General features: G+C 42.9%; 1 protein-coding gene across 7 annotated transcripts in view; it reads left to right on the top strand.

Moving 5' to 3' along the window:
• The window catches only part of PTPRM (protein tyrosine phosphatase receptor type M), a 745,966-nt gene that overhangs the window by 171,859 nt on the left and 547,529 nt on the right, over positions 1 to 26,578 (top strand). For all 7 annotated transcript variants that reach the window (XM_060310545.2, XM_060310547.2, XM_060310546.2 and 4 more), the window contains exon 2: positions 5,117 to 5,239. In XM_060310545.2, the coding sequence (XP_060166528.1) occupies positions 5,117 to 5,239 (123 nt within the window). The remainder of the gene's footprint in view (positions 1 to 5,116; positions 5,240 to 26,578) is intronic.

Consider the following 26,578-nt stretch of genomic DNA (forward strand, 5'->3'; position numbering starts at 1 on the left):
AATACACCAGGACAGGACTGGGTATTTTGTGGGGCTCAACTGAGGTAGTTTTCATTGTTTAAGTGGATAGTACCTTACACTTAGAAAAAAATTTTAAGCAAAATTATTGCAGCCAAATTCTGCATAGAATTTTGGGAAATTCGTTACCCATTTTTCTGAAGAAGCATTTATTGGGTACCTACCATGTACCGGCTCTAGGAAATGTCAAGACGACTAGGAGTTATCATCAAAATGACTTTTGAGCAGAATTCCTAAGCTTTTAGACACCCGTTCCTTTTAAACTCCATAGTTTTCATGAAAAAAAAAATAACATGGTTTCATCTGATTTCTAAAGCGCGTGGCATCACGCTTCAGTAATAGCACAGATAGCCTGTACTTTTTAGTTGGGGGGTAAATACTCAAACTCACGGCAGCCCATTAAGACTTTGTTGAGAGAAGCAATATTCATAAAGACTGTTTCAGAGAATATTACAGTTTTATCCTAGAATGCACTGAGCTCCCACTGAATCACGTTTATCCAATCAAAGTTGGATGCCGTGCTATCCTGACATGTTACTGAATAAACCCTAAAACCCATTGCTTTGCTGTGGTGACCGCCCCTGAGAACTATGTTCATTAACTCATGTTGATTGTTTCATACGAGGGCCCTGGGAACATATTTCCCTCTGGATTTAGGATTAGGAGTTGTGTTTCTTTCAAGTTTTCAGTTTGGGAGATAGTGTCGCATAGTGTTCAGAATATGGGTTTGAAAGACGGGATCCCTGGGTACAAATCTCTGCATCACTGTCTTCCAGCTTCGGGACCTTGTGTGCAAGCTCTGTAACCCTTCTGTGCCTCAGTTTCTGTGTGTGTAAAACTAGTACCTTGGTACCTACTTTATAGGCTTGGCCTGAGGATTAAACACGTCCCCAGTGAATATAAGCCCCTGTTATTAGTTTTGGTATTAATGTTATCGTCTCATAGATACTGTGAATTGTGTAATCATTTTTTCCTCTTGGCACTGGCTACCCCAAAGCTTACAGTGAAATGTGTGGCCAATGCCCCGTGAATGAGCCTTGTGATATTTTTTATTACTTGGCGATAATGGTGGAGTCCTAGTTATAATCCTGATATCATCTTGTCCTTTTTTTTTTTTTTCCTGCTCTACTTTCCTTGCTTTTTAACTTTCACTTCTCCTCAATTTTATCAATTTAATTGTCATGTTATTGTGCACTGCCTGTCCTGGAACAGGCCATACAATCATCATTCTTGGTCAGAAGCCATCATCCTTGTTGTCCATTACCTGGGTATTTGACACCCATTGACACTTCCTTTCACATAATAACTCCTTCTTATTCCAGCACAAGTTGTGTGTTGTGTTCAAATTTGCTAAGGAAAAGCCTTTCTCAAGGTATGATGGAAGCAGGTGGGCAGGCACGTGTGTGTGTGTGTGTGTGTGTATTTATGTAAGAGAGAGAGAATAAGAGTGATGCAGGCCACCACCCACCCGGCTTGCATCACCTTTCTTCCATCTCTTGTATGACCTTTGGTTTAGTCCTGATTCCCCTCCACAAAAGAGAAATAATTTACCTTGATTGAGGGGTGAATATGGCCCAGCCATGAGCTGCTGGGCATCGGTCCAAGTAAGACAATTCTGGGGAAACCTTGGCAATTCGTTGCTAACTGTATGCCTCTACGTGATGGCAAACGGTCTGTGTTATCCTGAAAAATGCAGGAGACTTATTTTTGGAAATGCTTCATTTCATGATGTTTCAGGGACTTTGCTCCCTTATCACATTCTTCACTGGCCCTAAGGCACTCACTTGAAAAGCCCAGCTGGCCTCTGTTCTTTGCTCCTGTAGTGCCACAGAAGAGCCCACACACTTCACCTCTTTACAAAGTACACATTAAATTTTCCAATTCTGTGTTCCAACTCTTTGCAACGGAGTGAACCCCTCAGAGTCCTTGTAGGAGGCACAGATGGCAAGGACAATTTAAGATCTAGTAGTAGCTGGCACTGGTGGACTTGCCTGACTCTGTTAGACCAGCCACACTTGCTGCCTTACTGATTCATCAGAAACACCAGGTGAGGGACATGTTATGTTTGTTTTATAGGTAAAGACATTGGGGTTCCGAGAGGCTAAATGATTTGTCTACAAACACAAAGCCAGCAGGGCAAGAATGAGGAAGCGCCAGGCGTCTGACCCCGGAACCGGTTCACTTCACCTCTACGCAATGTTGCCTTGAAACCTAAAACCTTCATTTTGCTCTCTTGAGTTGGTTATATCCCATTGCTTTTTACCTTAATTGCCTTATTTTAGCTCAATAAACCACCTTTGCTATTTTAGGGTCTTGAATCTGTTGGATGAAGGCCAGTAGTGGATCTCAAAATTGATGTGCAGGGGGCCATATCTTTGGGCAACAGGAAATTCACAGTCTGTCCTATTTTCCAGTGTTTCCATAATCCTAGATGGGTCTACGAGGAACCATGGCATTCTTTTTATGTTTCCTTTCAAGTGATAAAAACAGCTTTATGTAATGGGAAAATTATATCCTTGCACCAATGTTGTATTAGTCTTTGGGGTTTGCTGTCAGTCATGCAAACTCTCGCCTTTATATTTGGTTATATCTGCAGTGCCAAGAATTGTTTCCTAAACCAGATCTTTAACCAGACTTGAGCTGTTTTGCAGATGCCCCCCGCCCCCCGCCCCCCGCAAGCTATTTCTCACTGTTTAAGATTGCACTGCAGGACTTTCATCAAAGTGCTATCTATGCTTCTATTTGGGGGGGGGGGTTCCCTTTTCTGTCAAAATTCATGGTTCTTTCATTCTTTTGAATATTATTAGTGCTACTGCTGTTTGGGCTTATTCCTACAGCACTGAAGCTATTTTCTATATCAAAATTAGGATTTGCAAGCAAGGGAGAATATTTCTCATAAATGTTTGCGTGGCCTTCTAACATTTCTTATCCCAAATTAGAAAGTTGTTAGTATTATGTGCTTAAAACAAATCCACTGTGTTTCTGGACTTGTTAAAGCTGAGTAAGAGGGAAGTATAAATTACCAATTGTTGTCAAGGTGAAGTATTGAGTTAATGCTGTATCTTTATAATGAGTTTTCTGTTCCCAGCAGAATGTTTAATTGGCCAGTTCTGTTAAAAGTGTTACAGAGGATGGTGTCCAGGGCCACTGATTTCACCATCATGCCTGGAGCCAGTGACTAAGACAAAAGCAGAAAGCTGGGGGACACCTCTTAAAATGGCCCGAGGAAAATGGCCCGAGGTCCCTTGTCTCTGCCCTGTTGAACATTTTTTCTCAGTGATTTGGAGGCAGACAGAAAGCATGCTTAATCAAATTGGCAAATCACCCAAATCTAGGTAGGAAGACTGACACCCAAATGGCAAAATCAGGATCCCAAAAGCTCTCAACAGGCTGGAGAGATGCCCTGCAAACATTATATGGGGTTTAGAAAGGATAAATGTACAGAAAGTCACTTCCCTTATTGCAAAGGGGAGAAATGGCTCCATGGCAGTGGTATAAGGAAGACACGTGGGATTCCAGGCTCTAGGAATCTCGGGATAGACCAGCAGTCAGCTCAGACTGTTGACAGTCTGAGGTCAAGGGAAGTAGCCAGTTGAATTCGGGCTGCAGTACTGGGAGTCATTGGTTTGGAAGAGTGCTGATGAACTGGACAGTGTTCAGAACACCTGCCAGGATGGCAAACATCTGAGAACCTTGTAGTGGGAGGGAGGGAGGGAGGGGGAGCAAAGCATGTTTTGCCTGGAGAAGCAAAAATATAGAACTTGATGGCTCTTTTCAAATAGTTAGCTTTCCCGTGTAAGAGCTGAGATTTTTTCACTGTTTCTTCACAGGGAAGAGCTGAGATAAACGGGTATACATTTCAAGAAGCAGTGTTTGGGCCTTTTTAAGGGGAATTGTCTACATGTGAGGTATGCTTTTCTAAATGCTGGGTGCCCACCTGTTCAGAAGCTGTCTGTCTGTCTAGAAGGTTGTAGAACTGATGGAAGCATGTGGATGGAAATTGGACCAGGTGACCCTACCTCTGAGTTTGTGCAGTTGCTTTATTATTATTGTTTTATTTATTTTCTTGCTGCCAGGGCATACAGTACAGCCATAGGGTAATTATATTCTTATGTTTGTGTTTTCTTGACCAGACCCTTAATTCTCATCATTGGCAAGTGATTATAATTAATCTTTTAAATTGATATAATTAATAGCATTATATAATGGGCAGTAGAATTTTCATGATATTAAGATGATTGATATAATCCTTCACTTGGGCAATGTGAAACATTGGGGGAAAGATTTGATGCTATAATAATTTAAAGTCAACAGGAGACACTTAAGAAGATGTGGGGTGGGACTTAAAATCATCACAGTGCCCAGGGTGCTGCAACAGCGGACCTGCTTTGCATATACTGCATTTTCTTTTATTCTTTGTTTAAGTTGCTTCATTTTTAGCATCGACATCAAGCAGATGTTTACCACATGTGTAGTTGTGAATTCATTCTTGCCTTTCAAAATTGTGTGGACTGTAGGCAAATTTATAATCTCTTTTAATTTTGAGACCTCAAATCTCCAAAGTCTTAAAGCAAAACCTGTTTCTATGTTCAATTCAGAATAATCCTTAGAAAAATATTTTGCAAGCTAGGTCCATAATATTTACTGTGTTTTGTCCTCTACCAGTGGTATGGTGGAAGTATCTCTCTTCATTTTTTTGGACAAATCATAATGGGTTTTTTTTCTATTGAAAACACATTGAACACCTAGGATGGTTCTATTAAAGTTTTGAACACAAGATCAATGATGCCTAATTCATATGAATCTGGAGAATATGGGTTATAAATCTGCTTAGGTCTTACTTTCAGTTGGATTGTACAGACGTTGGATTCTTTTGGGAGAACAGTATAATATAGAATTATTGACAAGGCATGGTGAATACTCAGCTAGCGCTTCGCAAGGATGCAATGGGGTCAGGATCCACAGTTCCTGAGCAAAAAGGCCAAATCAAATCGCTTTGAGCATTGAGTAGGTTTATGGTTCCCTGCAGTCATCATAGCTTACCCCAGACCTCTGGTCATTATTTATTAATGCTACTCTTCCTTCTTTTACATTTTAGGTGGTTGCCTCTTTGATGAGCCTTATAGCACGTGTGGATACAGTCAGGCTGAAGATGATGACTTCAACTGGGAACAAGTGAACACCTTGACCAAACCAACCTCTGATCCATGGATGCCATCAGGTTTGCTCTTAAAGTTCCCTTTTTAAAACCAAAGGTGCACAGGAGTCTTAATCACAGTAAATGTTCACTGGGTATTGGTTGAATGAGTGAGGGTGTTGGTCTTGGAGTTTGGTGGCAAAGGCTGATTAGCTGGTGGGGATGGTATGTGAGGACCAATGACAAAGAGTTGACCCTTGTATCTCTCCCTTTAAAATGTAAAGCTTACTTCCTTTATTGTTAGATACACCTGAGCTAGATTAATGGCCATTACCCAATTGACCCTTTCCCAAGGAGCAGAACATATGGGAAATAGATCGATGTCTCTTCTGGCAGATGAGTTTGGTGATTGGAACTCTAGCTGGGGAATCCAAATAACAAAGTCTCCATCACAAATAGACCTTGGGAGGTGACTCATCTGGCACCTGGGGGATCTGGAGGTTACTAGTGATCTTCAAAGCATTCTGATAAAATGGTTTTGCATGCATGTGGGTCCTTTTTCCACTGTAGAAGCACTTAGTAAATTTTCTGATGAGTGAGAAACATTTGATCCACTGAACACCAGCAAGAGTTCTACTTCCTTAGTTGGAAGATCAGGAAGATGGTGACTCATGGACTCTAATCAGATTGGCGCTTGATCATTTTAATAGACACCATTTTTAGGCTGCGGTGTTGCATATCCATTTAAAATTTTAGATTTGCAGATTCACTTGACAGATGGGGTGATGACTGTGTCCCATTCAGGATTCAAACTGGAAGATATGAAGGAGGGGGAGGTGTAGCTTCTTGTTACCATCTTGTCCTTTACTTCTTTCTGATGTCCCATAATACCATCTCAGACCAAGATGTCCAAGCTTTAAATATAGCAAGGATGGGTTTCTAGTAGAGGCCATTACAAAAATGGTTACACGTATCAGAGACCAGTTGCGCCCTGGAATAGTCAGTTGGGTAATTGAAGCAACACAGGAAGAGTGACCTTGCAAGTATTTGGCCTTTGAAGGCCCTCCTGCCTTTGAAAGAATGAAGTGGGGGTATGAAACATTCTGCTTGAATTTATTTTTCTTCTGTTGACTAATAGAATACTTGGTGATTAATATTAGGACTTTGTAACTTAAGATCTCTGAATGTTATCTTTTCTAACACTTTTGTCAATTCCATCTGGTTTCTGATGGTTACATAAGATGTATCCTCAACACCTACCCCCAAACAGGTGCAAGTTTTGGGTTAGGGTTAGGACATGTGGGTGGTTTGGGTGTCAGCAGGTCTGGAGGGAGTTGGGGGAAGACTAGCAGTGGGTCGTCTCTCCTCTGACTCTGCCTATGGACATGGGTCCAGATAAGGCTCCTGAAAATGGATAGTTCTTCCACCACATGAAAATGTTTACCAAGGGCTTCCCTGGTGGCGCAGTGGTTGAGAGTCCGCCTACCGATGCAGGGGGTCCGGGAGGATCCCACGTGCTGCGGAGCGGCTGGGCCCGTGAGCCATGGCCACTGAGCCTGCGCTGTGCTCCGCAACGGGAGAGGCCACAACAGTGAGAGCCCGTGTACCAAAAAAAAAAAAAAAAAAAAAAAGTTTACCAAAACTGCAAATACGTGTATTTTTTCCTACTATTTATTAAACAAACTTTAGTTATTAAAAAAAAATTCTTTGAGCCCTAGTGTATACTAATCGTGATTACTGAGGGAGATGAAGGATTATGAAATGATTCTTTCTAGGAACTCACCTACTTGGGAAAGAGGGTTACAAAAATACAACTAGCGAGCAATCTAAAAGTGCATAGAATTAAGTGTGGTATAGACTAGAAGTATTCTAAGAGCAGTTTTCTTACTGTAAGCCCAGTGTTTTTGGAGGACTTGGACTTGGGCCCAGCTGACCTACCCTCTGAAAGTGAGAAGTTAAGTTCTCAATGAAATGTCATTGTTAGAAGTTACCGTCTTGTAAACGTGCATATACTATCCTGAGGTATGGATGTGAAAACTGAGTTTCCAATATGTCTATACAGCCATGAGTTTTAAATACTCTTCAGTTTCAGGATTTTGCCTCTTCTTCCTCCTCCCTTTTCATTAATAGGTATAAGATTTATTCCTTTCACAACCAAATTCCAAGGCTGGCCTTCGTACACTAAAACAGAAACTAGTTTTATGAATTTCTCAGGGTAAATGGGTGGCAAGATCAGATACAACCATAACTTTATAAGGGCTAAGTTTTAAAAACCTTTATTTAAAATATTGTTGGATTTGTTCTCACATGTGTATTTGTATTTGGTCTTGCACGTGCAGGCTGGTTCTGTGATGCCTTAGACCCAGGGCTGGCAAACTATATCCTGCCAGCCACAGCCAGTTAGCTGCTGTTTTTTGGTGTGGCTTGCATGCTAGGAATGGTTTTTACATTTTTATTTTTTATTATTTTTTAAAAACTTTATTCATTTATTTATTTACTTACTTACTTATGGCTGCATTGGGTCCTCGTTGCTGCGTGCAGGTCCCCTTTATGTGCGGCAAGCGGGGGCTACTCCTCGCCTAGGTGCGTGGGCCTCTCACTGCGGTGGCCTCTCCCGTTGCAGAGCACGAGCTCCAGGCGCGTGGGCTTCAGTAGTTGTGGCACGCGGGCTCAGTAGTTGTGGGTCGCGGGCTCTAGAGCGCAGGCTCAGCGGCCATGGCACATGGGCTCAGCCACTCCGCGGCATGTGGGATGTTCCCAGACCAGGGCTCAAACCCGTGTCCCCTGCATTGGCAGGTGGACACCCAACCACTGTGCCACTAGGGAAGTCCCCGTTTTTACATTTTTAAATGGTTTTATTTATTTATTTATTATATATTTATTTATTATTTTTGGCTGCGTTGGGTCTTTGTTGCAGCCCGTGGGCTTTTCTCTAGTTGCGGCGTGCAGGGGCTACTCTTCGTTGTTGTGTGCGGGCTTCTCATTGCGGTGACTTCTCTTGTTGTGGAACATGGGCTCTAGGCACGTGGGCTCAGTAGTTGTGGCTCGTGGGCTCTAGAGCACAGGCTTAGTAGCTGTGGCGCATGGGCTTAGTTGCTCCGCGGCATATGGGATCTCCGAGGACCAGGGATCAAACTTATGTCCCCTGCATTGGCAGGCGGATTCTTAACCACTGTGCCACCAGGGAAGTCCTAAATGGTTTTTTAAAATCAAAATAATAATAATACTATTTTGTGACACACGAAATTCCAATTTCAGTGTCCATAAACGAAGTTTTGTTGGCACACGGCCATGCCCATTTGTTACATATTGTCTGTGCCTGCTTTTGGGCCGCAGTGACAGAGCTGAGTAGTCTGAGTAGTTGGAACAGAGGCTGTAGGGTTCACAAAGCCTAGATATCTCGTTTCTGGACCTTTCCACAACAATTATACTAACCTCTGTCTTAGACCATTTTGGCATCAGCTTTAATTGTTGTTTTGGACTCCTGGCTTATATTGTAATGATTTTCTGTATTCATATTATAACTGTTAACATATAAACATTTTTTCACATTTTCTTTCACTTTCAGATGATTTCTTTTCCAAACATTGGGCTATTAAAATCAGTAAGAAAAAAAAATGTGATGATCAGGGATTTTCTCTATCTTTCCCATAAATTTGCTATCTATTGGAAAGCACCGTGACATTCTTTACTGTTTAGTACCAATATCCTTGTGGAACTCTTGTGATTCTAATAAGCAGATAATCTTCCAAGATGAATTTAACAATGATGATGGTGATATAGACTAAAATTTTTACTCTGATTTTTAAATTTACTGTAATTAAAGTTTACTTTTTCTGTGTCTTTTTGGAGAATGATGCTTCAGTGTGCAGGGTTTGTTTCTCTGTATCTTCGTGTGTGAGGTTATTTTTTAACCACGTTTAAACTATTTAAATACAGTCTGGAGCTTTATACAAGCTGGTTGATAACTATTCTGATGCTGTGATGTTAGCTATGGAAATATATAGTTAGGGAAAATAAATACCAAATGTCACTTAATTTTTTTGTATTTCAAGCCAACATTTATGTGATAGTTGATGATACTTTTGCAGCTAGCTCTGAACCACACAGTTCTCCTGATGGTGAAAGCATGCTACCTGTGATTTCTCTTTTATTGGAAAGCACGTGGTTCATTTCATATTCATTGAGCTCCATTAGCAATGGGCAACTCTCTTAAACTTTACCATAAGGATTATACTCTGAGCACAAGAACCCTTGATTAAGTAACCAAATGATAACCTGGTACATTTTGATAGTACCGTTGCTTCTATCACTTTATATAGAGCAGCGCCTTGTATGATTATCCCTATAGACTAAGAAGTGTTTGATTAGGAGTGTTTCGTGGTGTAAAAACATGTGCACAGTTTGAGAATAGTTGATGTGTTTACATGTTGTTACAGTATTCGTGTTTGGACCCTAGCGCTCCAGTTCTATGAAATGGATAGTTAACATATTCCATATCTTATGTATTAGAAAATGTGATCCTGTTTAATTTAAAAAATTAGCAATAAATTCATCCATAATATTAAAAATGTAAAGGTAGCTTACAACCATAGCCATTTGATACTTATAAAATTGACATTTATTTATAACCCCTGTGGTCCCCGTAAAACATCATACCTCTAAAAAGGCTGTGATGAAGTAAATTGGGCCCTTAGTGCTGGGAGAATGTAATACTCTTCCAGGTTGTATAGTGCTCCTATACAGGTTGTATAGTGTGCATCCTGGGCAACCTCACTTGGCCTCCACATCTTGGTTTTACATAATGCAGATTGGGAGTGGTGGGGTTGCCGATCTTTGTGGAGATGTTGTGACTGAGGATTGAGTCATTTCCGAGGGTATCCATGTGAAAGGCAGAGAGAGGGCCATGCAGGATGAAGGAGCAATGTGGACTCTTAGTGTGATGCCCCAGAAAATGGAAAAAAAGTGACTGCATGTATTTGTTTTGGGAAAGATGATGGATTGACAGACAAAGGAATTGCAGTTTCCTCTTGGGGTGCGTTCACCAGGCATGTTTTCCTCCTGGGGAAGACGTCCTGTGTATTCACACTTCAGGGCTTATGCAAAGTCTTCTGCTCTTTGAGTGACAAAGAGCAGAAAACTTTGGGCTTGAAAAGACATTTTTCCTCCTTAAATTTCAGTGTGTATCTAGTGAGTAATATTTCTGGCAAAGAACATTCGCACAGTTGTTTAATTATTTCTTTCATTCTTTGAATCTGTCAACATTCAACAAATATGTATTGAACACCTGCTACGTGCGAGGCATCGTTCAAGATGCTTGGGCTCCATTGCTGAACGAACCAAATAAGGATCCCCTCCCTGGCGATGCACCTACATTCTCAGTCTAGTGAGATCATTCTTGGATTGCCAAAAGATCAGATCCTGGGAGACCATGTTTCCCCTCATTAATTAATGACTTTCTAGATGTAAAAACGTAAAAGGTAATATGAAATTTAGTTCATCAGACTCAGCACAGCATAGCATCAAATTTAGCTTTCTTGGCTGTGCTGTGTCTTAAAAACACACAAAAAGCAAAAAGCAAGAGCAAAAACATTGAAATCCCAGGCAAGTGGCAGTGCAGTACCTTCTGATAATTCTCCCTCATAAACCAAAGTAATCTTGTACACGTACATGACTCCTAGCAGCTGACAAAAGTTGCTTCTTTGCTGTGTATCCTCTGATCCTCATGACAACCCTGGGAGATCAGACGGCGTTATATCTGTTTTACACCCAAGAGGACTGAAGTTCAGAGACGTACACCTGCCCCAGGCTTATAGGAGAGAAAAGCCCCCATTTTTGCTTTTCTGAGTTGCCAGGGAGGCAACTTCCCACCCGAGCACTTGCATCTAGTGAGGGGGGCACGGGCAGCCTTCCTCCCAGGTGGCAACTATTTGGATCTTCTGGAAATGAATTGGAAGGCTCTCCCCGTGGGGTTGCTGCCCACTCCCGGGTCAGATTCTGGCTCTGTGGCTTCACAGCTGTGGACCTTGGCCGACTCTTCAGCTCTCAGGTCCTCAGGCTCCTCATGGGTGTAGGATTAGTTCGTGATACATGTTCGTGGAGTGATGTCCGGGGGCCTGGCGCTAGGAGCTGGAGCGACAATAATGGAGTCTGTGCTCTGGCTGACTGTGAGGCATGGGGGCTGTGATAAGCAGACAGACTTAGAGTGTGATGGGGAGACATTCTAGGGCTGTGAAGAAAAACTAAATCAGGACAAGGGCTTAGTAAGGGATGGGAGCGGCAGACAGGAGCAGCCGCTCTGTGAGCAGAGAGGGGGTCCTACCAGGGACAAGGAGGCCTGGAGGCTGAGTGGTCCTCCCAGAGGGAAGAGCAGGGGCAGAGCTGAGGCAGGGGGAACTCTGCCGGGGGGAGGGGGCTGTCAGCCCTACAGGATCCCGAAGGTGTTGGAAAGGCATTTAGAACCTGCCTCATGGGGTTATTGACCAAGGGAGACAAAATTATCCACTTCAGAGACTTAGCCTCCTACCTGGCCCAGCACAGAATTCAAGAAACGTCCTCCTTTTATTACTAAGTAACTTTCCAGGAGCAGTTGGTAGGAATTCATCTTTTAGTTTAATTTGGACTCTCTGTGAAGCGGGCAGTTCATGCCGATTTCCTATTTTCCCTTCTAAGTGATACCAAATAAGAAACAAAAGGTATAGATCTTCATATAATTTTTGAATGGATCGAAAAGCAAGTTGAGAGAAGTCCATTAAAATATGAACTTTTTTTGCCAGGATGGTAGGATTGGGGGTAATTGTCCTGTCACTTCTACATTACACATTTTCTTTATGATTAAGTGTAACTTTGTAATAAAAAGTATTATAAAATACTTTAAAAATGTGGGGGAGGTCTTTGAATTTGGTGTTATTTTAGTTGATTCTGAATATTTCTGCTCCAGAACTCAGGAAATGACACGTTTTATTGTCTTTGAGCATCTTATTCACGTGTCCCACAGTGAGGTCCCTGCCTGACATCCAAGGTGTAGGATGGTCCTTGATGAGCATCCTCTCTGGATCTCGCTCATATCACCCTGGTGATGCTCAAAATGGGTTTCCAGTAGCTTTGAAACCGTGAATGATGAGACACGGTGAAAGGAACTGGACCGGAATTGCATCCTGCCAGCAGTTTCTAAGTTACAAAATTTAGAAAAATAACTTTAGGTGATAACAAAAGAACCCCATTTCAGATCAGTGATCTTTGGGGAGTTCTTAGTTAAACAGCAGAGGGCTCTGGGTGGACTCATTTTAACATGAGTGTAGACAGTGTGCTCCATTCAGACGTAAAAACATGTAACATACAATTTACTATGTTTTTTAAAGATTTGTTTGGTGTGGACCATTTTTGTAAAAGTCTTTACTGAATTTGTTACAATACTGCTTCTGTTTTATGTTTTGGGTTTTTTGGCCTTGGGGCATGTGGGATCTTACCTCCCTGACCAGGGATGGAACCAGCACCCCCTGCATTGGAAGGCAAAGTCTGGACCACCAGGGAAGTCCCCAATTTACCGTTTTTAAGATTAGAGTCTGGGCTTCCCTGGTGGCGCAGTGGTTGAGAGTCCGCCTGCCGATGCAGGGGACACGGGTTCGTGCCCCGGTCCGGGAAGATCCCACATGCCGCGGAGCGGCTAGGCCCGTGAGCCATGGCCGCTGAGCCTGGGCGTCCGGAGCCTGTGCTCCGCAACGGGAGAGGCCACAACAGTGAGAGGCCTGCGTACCGCAAAAAAAAAAAAAAAAAGAGTACAGTTCTGTGGCATTAAGTACATTCACACTGCCGTGCAACCATCACCACCATCCATCTCCAGAAACTTTTTCGTCTTCCCAAACTGAAACTTTGTAGCCATTAAACACTAACTCCCCGTCCCCCCTCTCCCCAGCCCCTGGCCACCACCATCCTCCTTCCTGTCTCTATGAATTGGTCCACTCCGGGTGCCCTATGCAAGAGGCATCATGCAATAGTGGTTCTTTTGTGTCTCTCTTATTTCATTCCGCATAATGTTTCCTATGATTCAGTTTTTATTCAAGATCAGGGCAGTCATTCTTTTTTTGAAAAGTGTCTTGATTTTTAATAGTTAAGTGTTTCAAGGGGACCAGCGTATTCTGTATGAACACTTATTTCAATAGTTTATATTCAGTGTTCCACAAATGTTCTCCTTTAGATTTGTTCTACATTCCTGTCTTGACTGATTGGGAAACTGTTACAAAAAGGAAGAACAGTGGCTGACTATTTTGTAAATATTTGCTAAAAAGTATACAAGTGAGCCTGTACATATAAATATGTTTGTTTGTGTTTTTTAAAATTGATTAATTTAAGGCTGCATTGGGTCTTCGTTGCTGCACACAGGCTTTCTCTAGTTGTGGTGAGATTGCAGTGGCTTCTCTTGTTTCAGAGCATTGGCTCTAGGTGTGCAGGCTCAGTAGTTGTGGCGCATGGGCTTAGTTGCTCCGCAGCACGTGGGATCTTCCCAGACCAGGGATCGAACCCATGTCCCCTGCGTTGGCAGGCGGATTCTTAACCACTGCGCCACCAGGGAAGTCCCAATATGTGTTTTTAAAATAGGTTTATTTCTTGCTTAATTTCCTGTAAAATTGTACGAGATGACACCATAAGAGTTATGTGAAACCAAGTAATGGAATAAACACGCAGGCCAATCGTGACAGATGCTGTAAATCTCTCCGTGGCTGAGTTGAGGAGGGGCTGAGGGTCCAGGGCAGGGTCCAGGGCCATGGGTCCACTGGGCAGTTGTGATGCCAGGCTGAGAAATTCACACCCAGGTGCTGGCTGGTGCCCACGTACTCTGTGTTCTGTGTGCAGGCGCCCTGGAGCTGGGCCTGGCCGTGTTGTTGGAAGGGAGGAGGGTGGGGAGAAGGGACAGCAGGTTTTGATGGGACACTTGGAGACAGTCTTACCATCTTTTGAGATACCTTGGACTACAAAGGGGCGGCGAGTGGGGCTGGACCGAAGACCAGAGAACCCTAGACCTGAGGAAGACTTACCAGTCGGGTCCAGGGAGTGGCAGCCTCTCTTAATGGAAGGCAGGGTCTTTGGGTCAGAGGAGTTTTGGGTGGGCCGCTGGTGTGCTAGCTGGCAGCTTGTTGGTGGCATGAAGCTGTCCTCACACAGACACCAGCGTGGGGAAGGCCTGGGCCATTCTGTGTGGTGCTGGGGTCCGGTCACCCCTGTCTCCAGCCTGCCACAGACCAGACCGTCACAGAGGAAAGGCCCCTTTTCAGCCCCTTCGGGGCCTCCCATGGTCCAAGAAATGGAAGAGATGAATACATTTAAAGAAGAACTAGTTAAGCCTGGGTTGTTCTTTTTGCCATAGACCAGGAGGAGATGGAAGGCCCTTCCCTCTTTGGGCCTCCAACTGTGTGAGGCCCTGTGTGTGCTCCGGGCACTGGGAGGTAGCGATGACCCAGAGCCAGTCTTCCAGAACAGAAGTGGTGGGCCCAGTACCCTGGTGGGGGCCAGACTGCTGCCCAGACAGAGGCCAGGAGTGAGGGCAAGCAGAAGGTCTGATGGAGGAGGTGGCACCTGAGAGGGGCCAGGCAAGCATGAGGAGTGGGACCGGAGCAGGTGGGCCTGCCGGGCAGAAGGATCGCCCTGTCCCGCGGCAGTGCTGGCCAGCGGGGGGCACAGGCTTGCCCAGGGCTGCTCAGGAGCAGACAGTGTCGGGACTGCAGGCACTGCGGATGGGGAGGAAAGGGGTGAGGCTGGAGGAAAGACTCCCAAAGGCCGTCCTGAGCTGGTGCAGGATGCACAGCAAGGAGGCCATTTGACTCGATTTCTGACAAAGGGAACGAGAAAGGAATTGACTCTGTTTGCAGAGAGGAAAAGAAAGAACTGCTCATACGAGGGATCAGGAAAAGATGTAAGAAGGAAGTTTGAGATATGGGGACATATGTATATGTATAGCTGATTCACTTTGTTATACAGCAGAAACTAACACACCATTGTAAAGCAATTTTACTCCAATAAAGTTGTTAAAAAAAAAAAGAAGGAAGTTTGGTTAGTAAATAAGTATCCTATCACAAAGCATAGGAATATGGAGGAGAATTTCCTTGTTCTTGGGAGATTCATGTTAAAAAGTGTGTGTGTGTGTGTGTGTGTGTGTGTGTGTGTGTGTGACAGTATGTGTGCAAATGTGGTGAGATGTTAACAGTTGTTAAGCCTGGGTGAAGTATGTATAAACATTTATCATACTACTTTTTCAACTTTTCTATAGTTTTAAAACTAAGCAAAATTTGTACTATAAACGTGGGAAACAAAAGACACATAGAGCTTCACTGTCTTAGTGCCAATGAGATTCTTATCCACAGATGCCTTTTAGGCAAAAATCTATCCTGTCAAATTACACTGAAAATATTTATATTTAAGAAGCCTAGGTTGACTCCCATTTTCCCTTCTGAGCATCTCGGGTTGATTCCTTGGTCTTCACCGGAGAAGTTTAGTGGAGCTGATGGGCCCATGTACAGTGACACACTTCAGGGATATAATTTTAGGACTTTCTAAAATAGGACAGATGCTTCACGCTGCGGTCTTATGCCTTGGTGGGTGAATCAAGTATAAAGATCGTTATCCTATTGGTAGATATTTTGGTGGCTAACTGGAACTTTGTAAGAAGACGCATAAGGAATTATTACATTTTATTTTTGGGTACATGCTTGAATTCATTTGTATCTCATCCATAATGTGGGGCTGAACACAGAAAAATTCATAAAGGATTTCTTGGCAAGCTTCATGAAATGATTGAGCGGATCATTAAATAAGTGGACTTTAATTCATAGTTGACAGATATTTTATCCTAGGAGATTGTGATAAATTATATCTTAAAGTGATATTTAAAAGCTTTAAGTGGTTGAAAGGGAAATAAATATGGCTATTTAATTAATTGCCGGCTGGACATCCTAACTCCTTTCTGTGGTGGACGACACATCCAGACAACCCATTATGCAACTGACTGTACCCCGTATGTGCGGGGTAGCACGTGAATACAGCGGTGCCCTCTGAGAGGATACCACGGGAAGCTGTTTTTTCCAATGCCCTGTTCTTTTTTGAATGCTTCAGGTTTCCGAATACAGAGGTGCTTCTTAATTTTATTTCTCCTGGTTCCTTCTAGAGAACATCTTTTCTTCTGTGACCCAGAGAAAATGTACAAAATATTGAAATCTTTGGCATAAGACTTGGAGACATAGGCTGGGTTTGATCCAGGCAAGTTTAAGGCAAATAGGAATCAGTAGGTTTCTGGGGGCATCTTGGGAAATGATGAGACCTCTCTTATAGTCATTCCTTTCATGCTGCTTCCTCTTCCCATCTCTGTTGACCGTGACACCCGTCCTGTTAAACACACACCTTGTGGAAATGGTGTCACCTCCCCAATTGTACTGTATAAACACAACGTGCCTGAGTCCCCCCCCCCCCATGGTCCTGGCTCCCTGCGGAGTGACAGGCTGCAATTTACCAGCAGCTCAGTGACTGAGCTGATGACGAGTGACCTTTCTAACACTGCAATCAATGCTTGTTATTTGGAAAACAAAATGATAGTTTGTATTTTTCAGCGGACGGGTCATTGGGGCAGCCCCCACTGACATGTGAATGTGTTACTTGGGCTGGATGATGAGTCGTTTCAGACAGGAATGTTAATTTATTTGAATTGATCTGGGTCTTGCTCTTATAAAAAGGTGTTGGACATTTGTTGATGGCACAAATTACTATAAATAATTGGTTTTACATGTCGGTCAAACAGAGGCATTTAATGCCCATTTTACACAATAGCACTGTATACTAGCTTTGGCAAGCCTTTACCATCCATATTCTGTTTAGATTTGATGTTTTGCAATTGTTTTGAAATAGAAAACAATTGAAATACGTGAACCTGTGTATGTCGTATTTCAGTAGCGTCTCTCCGCATGTTTCCTGAAATGGTTTGTGAGGCCCCATTAATACGTGGTCATGAGGGTGAATAACTCTGGGACAAGATGCTGGGAAGTGGAGAGCCGCCTGAAGGGAGAACCCTGTGGTATTTGTGGGGAGGGTGTTGAGTCACTGCTTCCAGCTCCCATGTTCTAGAAACAGGGAAGCATGTGCACCTCTGTGCCCTCTGATGTAGATGTGGCCACACCTGCTGTGGCTGGTGACTGTGCGTTCAAGTGACACGTGTCGCTTTCAGGCAGAAGCTTTTAGAGCCAGATTCCCTGTGTTCTCTTCCCTTGTTCCTGCCTTGGTGATTGCGATGCTTTTAGCCTGGGTGCCTGAGTGACAAAATGTAGAAACGACTCCTCCTGAAACCCAACCCTGCTCCCAACACACACACACACACACACACACACACACACACACACACACACACACACACACACACACGCGTGCACGCACGCAACTGAGTGCAGGGGTCTTGTGCCTGAGTGAGAGAAAAACTTCCTGTGTGAAGCCACTGAGATTTTGGGGTTGTTGAATGGTTCTCAAACTTTTTGGTCGTAGAACCCCTTTACACCCTTAAAATTGTTTTTGCAATATCCAAAGAACTTCTGATCATGTGGGAAGTTTCTATTTATATTTTCTGGGTTGAATGAAAACTGAATAATTTTGAAAACAGCGTACATCAGAGTACGTGCACTCCGTTAGCCATCAGAGCAATGATGTACACCTGTTAGTAACTGAGAGAAAAATGGGAATAATAAAGTCAAATAATGGCCTATTACTCTCAGGAAAACAGTTTTGACCTTGTGGACTCCCTGTAAGTAACTTGGGGATTTCAGGGGTCCCTAGAAGATACTTTGAGAACCGCTGAAGTAGATCATCTTAAGAGATACGCCTCCCTTGATGATTGACAATTAAAGGCTTGGAGGAGTCTGGAAGGAAAAGAAAGAAGGGGAAACGGTTTTGTAAATACAGTTGATCCTTGACAGCATGAGTTTGAACTGTGTGGTTCCACTTATATGCAGATGTTTTTCAATAGTAAACACTACAGTACCACATGACCCATGGTTGGTTGAATCGCGGGTGCCCAACTGAATCGTGTATACAGAAGGACCACCTCTAAGTTATACCCAGAATTTTTGTCTGAGCGGAGGGTTGGTGCCCCTAACCCCTGCATTGTTCGACGGTCAACTATTGCAAAAAAGGATATCCTTGAGTGTTATAATTCACATTTTTTTTCTGAATAAAGACAATATAAATAGTTTGTTCCTATTGTTGGAAAGTATTTTCTTTTCACTAATAAATACTCATTCTAAATGAAATAATACACAAAGTTACATTGTATGAAGCCACACAACTGTGAATATTACAAATTGTATGAAGTGGAGTTTATGAAATCTCGTGCTCTAGAAGAATTTGAGAGTAGGATTAATATTCATAGATTTGAAATTGTGTGTAGGCTTTCTGGACAGCTGTGGGTTGGATAAAGTGAATTATTTAAACTTATTCCTTATGAATAAGCCTGTATAAAGTCGTTCAGTAGTGCTGCTTCTGAGATTTTTAATTGTGGAACTGTCGTATATATTGTCGTGATAAAATAATGTCAACCCCTTTATCATGAAGTGCATAGTGACACAGTGTTATAAAGATGGCTGAGCATTATTCAGGGAGACTTAGAAATTGTGCTTGATAGAAATTGCATATGAATTGATAACAAATTCTTAGGTGAACTTACCAGTCACACATCTCCTATCAATAGCCCTGTTATGTAAGATAACACATTTATTTCCAAAGACATGAGTTCTAACAGAATTTGCTAATATTTAAAAGGCATGATGGGGAAACATTTTTTGAGTTTAATAATAATTTAGCCGTGGAAAGAGTTAACAGGGGAATCTGGTAATCTTTATAGATTTTTACAGCTATGAGAGGTAGTTAATACTTAATCTTGAGGAAGAAGACAGACGTGGATGACCTTTCTAGCTCTTTCTAGTGCTAGAAGCTTTTCTCCTTTTTCAATAAATCCTTAGGAAGCACCTGCTGTGGGCAGGCACTGTTTTTGTATCCTAAGAGGTAAAGAACATCGTGGACAACCTAATGTATCAATACAAGGAGGCTGCCTTGCCTTTCAGAAAGACCAAGTATTAAGATAGAATAATGTGCTGAACGGAAGAAAAGAAAATTAAATTCATGAAGTGGCAGAGACTTACTAAGGATTAATTTAATCTACTAATTGCTTACCCATTATGGTGGCTTTTGAAGCCTGGGACTCACTTTAGAAAGTCCTTGTTATTTGGAGTCCCCTGCAGGCTGAGAACACTTTAACGAGGCTTCCTAAGAAGGTCTGATGGATGTGATGTAGAGCCAGAAGTCGCCATCTGCCCGTCGGCTGTGGCTGGGCTCCACAGCTGCCCCAAGATGCCGAGATACACCCTTCTCCTTTCTCAAGTACAATTGCGTGGAGGGAAGGGCAGCCTCACTCATGGAGAGTATGTCTCTATAAAATGCCTATACTTGGTTCATACATTGTTTGCCCTGACACTGATCAAAGAAATGGAGTGTTATTTGTTTCATTGAAACCTTTAAGTGACAAAAATATGTAGCTGTGACTGGTATGGCCAGTCACACTTTCTTATCCCTGAAATGAGGTGATAGTTTCTTTTCTTATTTAATGTATCTTTTAAAAACACTTTTAAGTTAATTTTTATTTTAATTGGAGTATAGTTTTTTTTTTTTTTTAAACATTTATTTATTTTTGGCTGTGTTGGGTCTTCATTGCTGCACGTGGGCTTTCTCTAGTTGCAGTGAGCAGGGGCTACTCTTCGTTGTGGTGCGCAGGCTTCCCATTGCGGTGGCTTCTCTTGTTGCGGAGCACGGGCTCTAGGCACATGGGCTTCAGTAGTTGTGGCACGCAGGCTCAGTAGTTGTGGCTCACCGGCTCTAGAGCGCAGGCTCAGTAGTTGTGGCGCACGGGCTTAGTTGCTCCGTGGCATGTGGGATCTTCCCGGACCAGGGCTCGAACCCATGTCCCCTGCATTGGCAGGCGGATTCTTAACCACTGTGCCACCAGGGAAGCCCTGGAGTATAGTTGATTTACAATGTGTCAGTTTCAGGTGTACAGCAAAGTGATTCAGTGTGTCTTTAATAAGAATTTTAATCAGCATAAAGCCAAGTCACTTTCTAATTTGGGCAGTTCCTCAAGTCCCCCAGCAGATGGAGACGTGCAATTCTTTGCTCTTTCATTGGACGGACTGCTTCTTGCCCCTGTGACATTGCTGCACTTATAAAATGCAGTGTCAAGTTCTGCAAATGAGCTAACAGCCATGCCCTCTGCTCCCCTTCCCTTTCTCTCCTTCGGCCCGGTTAAGAGCTGGTATTTATTCCTGTGTTTCATAAGGTCTTCATCATTAGCGACCTTCCCCAGCACATAAGAACAATATTTTCTTAGATGACATATGCACGGCAAAGCAAAGAGCAGAGAACCCCCTGCACCCCCAGGGAGCAGGTTTAAACCCTCTGCGATCCCTCTGCAGGCCACAGCCTTCTGTGATTCAGCGTAAATCCCAGGGGTCAGATATTTTTTCAGCCGGCAGGGTAAACTTTGGTCACAGATTTTTTCTGAGATCAGCATGGGAAGTAGAGAGAGGCTATCCTCATTTGCCTCTTTCCATAAAACTCACACGAAGAGAAATTGTAAAACAGTCTTGGTTCCAAGGAGTCTTTTTTTTTTTTTTTTTCGCGGTACACGGGCCTCTCACTGTTGTGGCCTCTCCCGTTGCGGAGCACAGGCTCCGGGCGCGCAGGCCCAGTGGCCATGGCTCACGGGCCCAGCTGCTCCACGGCATGTGGGATCCTCCTGGACCGGGGCACGAACCTGTGTCCCTTGCATCGGCAGGCGGACTCTCAACCACTGCGCCACCAGGGAAGCCCCAAGGAGTCTTTTGATTCAAGTGATTTTTTTCTTTTCTTTCCTTCTTGATTAACTTATACCATTCAGTTCCAGTGAGTTAAAGAAGGGATTGCTCATCTAAGACCCCATCTTTGACAAGCTCAACAAAACCTTCCAAAAATATTAATTGTTGTGAAGCCCTTTAACATCATGATATTTGTTGCATTTCTTGCTATTTCTACTAATCAATGGGGGAAAATGATTGGTTTTCACATTCTTAAGTCCAGTGCTTTCTGAGCTGATGAATTTTCCTCTAGTGCATTAAAAAGGAAAGAAAGGTAACATCCTGGGGTCATTCATGGGAGCAGCTGCTAACACTTGAGAATTGCAAGTGAGAATTGGTTAACAAAAAATGGAAAACAACTCGACTCCCAAACAAGTAAATAAAAACCCCAATTGTGACCAAAAGCATTGTTCTTTAAGGAGCTAGTAGTTTATCATATTTTTGTAGTGTTAGACTTTCTCTATAATTTGAAGACACAGTTTACAAATAGGTTGTTTTCCAAGTCAAATCATTAATTACATTCATGGGAGGCATTTTCCCTTACTTTGTAAAGCAAGTGCAGTGATGATGCCACAAATGTCTATTGACTTACTGAATGAGTTCTGAGAATAGGACTCATCCAAACTCAATAGATCCTGTGATCTAATCTAGTTCCTTATTTTCAAATTAAAGAGCTTTCTAAAGAAAATGAAGCTCTTTGTTTTTTGCTAAGAATTTATAGAGTACAAAGATGTAGTAGATACCATGACAAATAAATCTCAAAATCCTAGTGCCTTAACACTGGAGATGTTTATTTTCCACGTATATAATAGTCTAGAGTGGTTCCGGTTTGGAGGTTTTGGGGTTGGGAACCCCGTTCCAGACAAACGTCCAGATTGAAAAGGACTCTGCCAGCTTTATTTTTTTTAAGTAATTAATTAATTTTTGGCTGCGTTGGGTCTTCGTTGCTGCGTGCGGGCTTTCTCTAGTTGCGGCGAGCAGGGGCTACTCTACGTTGTGGTGCGCAGGCTTCTCACTGCAGTGGCTTCTCTTGTTGCGGAGCACGGGCTCTAAGCGCACGGGTTCAGTAGTTGTGGCTCGTGGACTCTAGAGCACAGGCTCAGTAGTTGTGGTGCACGGGCTTAGTTGCTCCACGGCATGTGGGATCTTCCCAGACCAGGGCTCAAACCCATGTCCCCTGCATTGGCAGGCGGATTCTTAACCACTGTGCCACCAGGAAAGCCCAAAAATGACTCTGCCATCTTTAACATGCATTCTCCAAGATTGCCCTCAAGTGGACATCTAGACGGCAAAGGGGAAAGTCCGTGGAGGATCCACATGGGAAGTTTCTATGGACCAGACTTGGAAGGAGAGAGAAAAAACTCAGGGGGGGGTCCCTGCAACCTGCAACGGCAGCTGGGGGTACAGTTTAGTGAGATTCCCCTGCAGAAGGAAATATAGAACATTGAGTGACTAGCCTGTAGCCCCTGCCACACTTGGCCTTAGAGGATTTCATTTAAGAAAAGGTCATAGAGTACTTCCTGGTAAATTATTATATGAGAAAATTACTTGAAATTGAATATAATGTTGGCTTTCTTTTCTTTCTTTTTTTTTTTTTTTTGCGGTATGCGGACCTCTCACTGCTGTGGCCTCTCCCGTTGCGGAGCACAGGTTCCGGGCGCGCAGGGTCAGTGGCCATGGCTCACGGGCCCAGCCGCTTCACGGCATGTGGGATCCTCCTGGACCGGGGCACGAACCCGTGTCCCCTGCATCGGCAGGCGGACTCTCAACTACTGCGCCACCAGGGAAGCTCTCTTTTTCTTTAAAGAAGTGCCATCTTTAAAAATTCCAGTTAATTTACTAAAATAAGTTTTGAGAATTAACTTTAGCTTCATGGTGTTTTGATATAAAAGTCAGTGAAGAATTAATCCATAACTGATAGATTTTACACACGTAGAGCCTTTCCTAAGCCCTGTGTTATTAAACCATGCCCTAATATTTCTGTAAAACAGATATTCTCTTACCTTAACTCTGAGAAGATAAGTTTCCAGATACCGCAAAGATATATGAGCATATATTGCTACTTAATTCAGTAAAGTAAATATCATTGAATAAATGTCAGCTTTTCCAGGGAAATCACTGCATATGACCTCTCTGGATAATATATTTATCAAAAAAAATCAATACTAAGAGTAAACAGATGTTTAATACATCTGAAGGAGCTTCCTAATAAACCAAAATGCCAACTCATAATTTAAAGGTATTGATACCAGTGGGTATTTACAGAGGACATCATCATAATTTTTGTAGAGTATTCTTCATAGTGGTCTGATGTGATATATTAAATTCAGTTTTAACCTTGGGCCTGGGAGAAGTGGTGTATTGTAGAAGTATGTGAGGACCACTCTGACTTTTCTTTCTATGTAGGAAAACTCCAGTGGGTACAGAGCCCATGGTGCTTCTGTTCTCTTCCATTCTGTTCTGCTCTGTCAGTGCTGCGTGGTTTCGCTCCCCTCTCCCCGCACCTGCCATTCCTCTGACAACATCTGTGCTCAGCTTCCTGGGATTCATTCCTCTCATTACATGGGCTTGTATGTCTCAGACTTTTGGTGCCCACTGATTATATGACTGACATATGATACCTTTCTTTTTAATGTCAATCACAAATTTTATTTTATTTTATTTAAAATTTTTATTTTATATTGGAGTATAGTTGATTTACAATGTTGTATTAGTTTCAGGTGTACAGCAAGGTAATTCAGTTATACATATACATATATCTATTCTTTTTCAAATTCTTTTCCCATTTAGGTTATTACAGAATACTGAGTAGAGAAACTGAATGTTGTATTTTACATTGGCAAAAATAAAAATGGCTTCTTTCCTGCAAAAGATTTTTTTTAACTTTATTTTCAACTTATGTACAAAGCTGGCCCTTGAGATTTCTCCCCAGCCTATGCGAGCCACATCTCACAACTGAAAGCTGGAAGTTTGGATATTTCAAAGCTTGGAGATAATACGTAGATCCCCAAACCACAATTTGGTTGCACTCAGCTTTAGAAAATGTTTTCTGATTCTATTGAAGTATCAGTGTGGGTTCTGTTTCTCTCTGAATTATGCCCAATGGGAAGGCAGCTGTTAGCATACGTTGAAGGAGCTCCCTGACTTCAATCCCCTGACTCTAGGACCTTGTTCAAGCTACTTGACCTCTCTAAGCCTCAACGTCTTCATCTGTAAAATAAGAATATTACTTACGTTATAATGTTGTTGGAAGAATTAAATGAGAGAGAACAACGTTTGGTGCAGAGTCCAGTGAATCGTTTTCTCCTTTTATGGAGCATGCTTTTGGTGTTGTACCTCAAGATCAGATGGATTTTCTCTTATGTTTCCTCCCAAAAAAGTTCTGCATCTACTTTCTTCCTACATGTTTTCCATTTAGGTTCAGGATCCATTCTGGTTTATTGTTGTATATGGTGTGAGGTAAGGGTCTAAGTTGATTACTTTTTTGGCACTTGTATATCCAAAAGGCCCAATCCCATTTGTTGAAAAGACCATCTGTTGTGGACTGAATTATGACCCCTGCCCTCACCCCCCACCCAAATCCATGTGTTGAAGTTTTACCCCCTAAGGGTAACTGTATTTGGAGATTAGGTCTTTAATCCCATGTGACTGGTGTCCTTAAGAGAAGAGGAAGAGACATAAGGAACGTGCTGGCACAGGGGACAGGCCCTGTGAAGACACGGCAAGAAGAAAGCCACCCGCGAGCCGAGAGAGAGGATTCAGAATGAAGCATCCCTGCCAGCACCTTCATCTTAGACTTGCAAACTCCAGAACTCCAAACATTTAAAATAACGCCATTTCTTTCACTTAAGTCCCCCAGTTTGTGGTATTTTTTATGGCAGCTGTGGTAAACAAATGCACCATCCTTTCCCTCATTGAACTATCTTGGCACTTCTGTGGGTTTGCTTTGAACTCCCAGTTACAGAGAAATCAGCTGCTCACAATACTGAATCTGTTGCTGAAACCGGGGACTTGACTTTGCCACGAGAAGGAGTAGACTATCTTTACCGGCACATCTATGACCTACCAGGACATTTCATTGTAGCAAGTGGTTCTTTTTCTCCATGCACAGAGGAAATGCTGGAAATGTGGTTAAAATTTGGTCATTTCCCCTTCCCACTCTTTTATTCAGCCATGCACCAAGATCGGGAGGCTTAAAATGCTGAGTCCACTGGGAATGTCACGGGTGAGGGTGGAGGGACAGGAGAGCCATAGGCCCAAGCCCCACACTTAGACTCTCCACATTATCTTCAAAAAAGGATAAACTTCAGGGCAAAGAGACACAAGACTGAAAGTAGAATGTATTCCTCATATGGCCAAATCTATGTCTCACTGCTAGATCACACCACTTACAGTGTACCCAAAATTAGTATTTTTAATCTCTTTTATTCTCTTCTGAATAGCAAAACTATATCGACTTATAATGTACTTAGTGTTTGAAGTATTCATATGTAAACAATTAAAATAACACCATTGAAAGATTATACCTTGGCATCTCTGCATTTTTTAATGCTGCGGGGTTCTCAAAAATAGCGCTGACGTGGGACACATTAGCCCTGAGTTGCCTGGTGCCAACTGCTGCCAGTGAATAAATCAGGGTGTGGAGGGATTGTCCGAGGCAGCTCCAAGCTCCTTGATGGCAGCCTGGCCAGGCCTCCAGTAGGACGACCTCAGAGCCCTTTTCCAAGTCTACACCACGCCATAGAAAGCAAGCCTCCAATACATCCAGCAAAATGCTCAACCCCAAAGTTGTAGAAAGTTCTTCCTGTAACCCAGCCTGTTCTAAGAGCTGGTTCAAAGGCTGCCTTCGGTGGTTATCTCCTCCTGGAAGGTACTGTGGGGAGCAATCCTCATTCTCCACTGTACAACTTCGATTTTCTATGGCCGTTATATCTTGGTGGTAGATTGGTGGCCGGTAGTGTCATTTGATGTAGGGATTCTGCCAGGAGACTCTTCTGCTTTCTCTCTGCACATAATCTGGTCCATCAGCCTTGCAGCTGGTTTCGGGAGGGCCTCGAGGTGTGATATACATTTATTTTTCCTGTGGGAATAATTTTGAATAGTGCCTCTGTAACTGAGGGTTTCTCTTTCTATCAGGACATCATTTAGGTTGACAGAGGAAATTAATGTGCTCATTCTGGAAAATCCCTATTGGATTACCCAGAGATGCCACATGGAAAATGTTGCAAACTTTTTGTCGTGTCATTGTTTGTGAAAGATTTATGACGATCCCCTTCCTGAGAACTGGGGGCAAATGCACTGTGCACAGGACAAGTCAAATCTGCCTTTCCTCTGCAATTGTCACATCTCCATGGACCGTTTTGGTCGCCTCCGCACTGGGTATCACCAGACGGAGTTAAATGCTCTGTGAGGCCAGCTGCCACGTGCAGAATCACCACCACACATCTCTCTGCCCTCTTTCTGCCCTGAGCCACTAGGTTTCTAGTTTCTCTGGAATGAAGATGGACTACTT

Source organism: Globicephala melas, chromosome 13 (assembly GCF_963455315.2).
Source record: "Globicephala melas chromosome 13, mGloMel1.2, whole genome shotgun sequence".
Classification (NCBI taxonomy): domain Eukaryota; kingdom Metazoa; phylum Chordata; class Mammalia; order Artiodactyla; family Delphinidae; genus Globicephala; species Globicephala melas.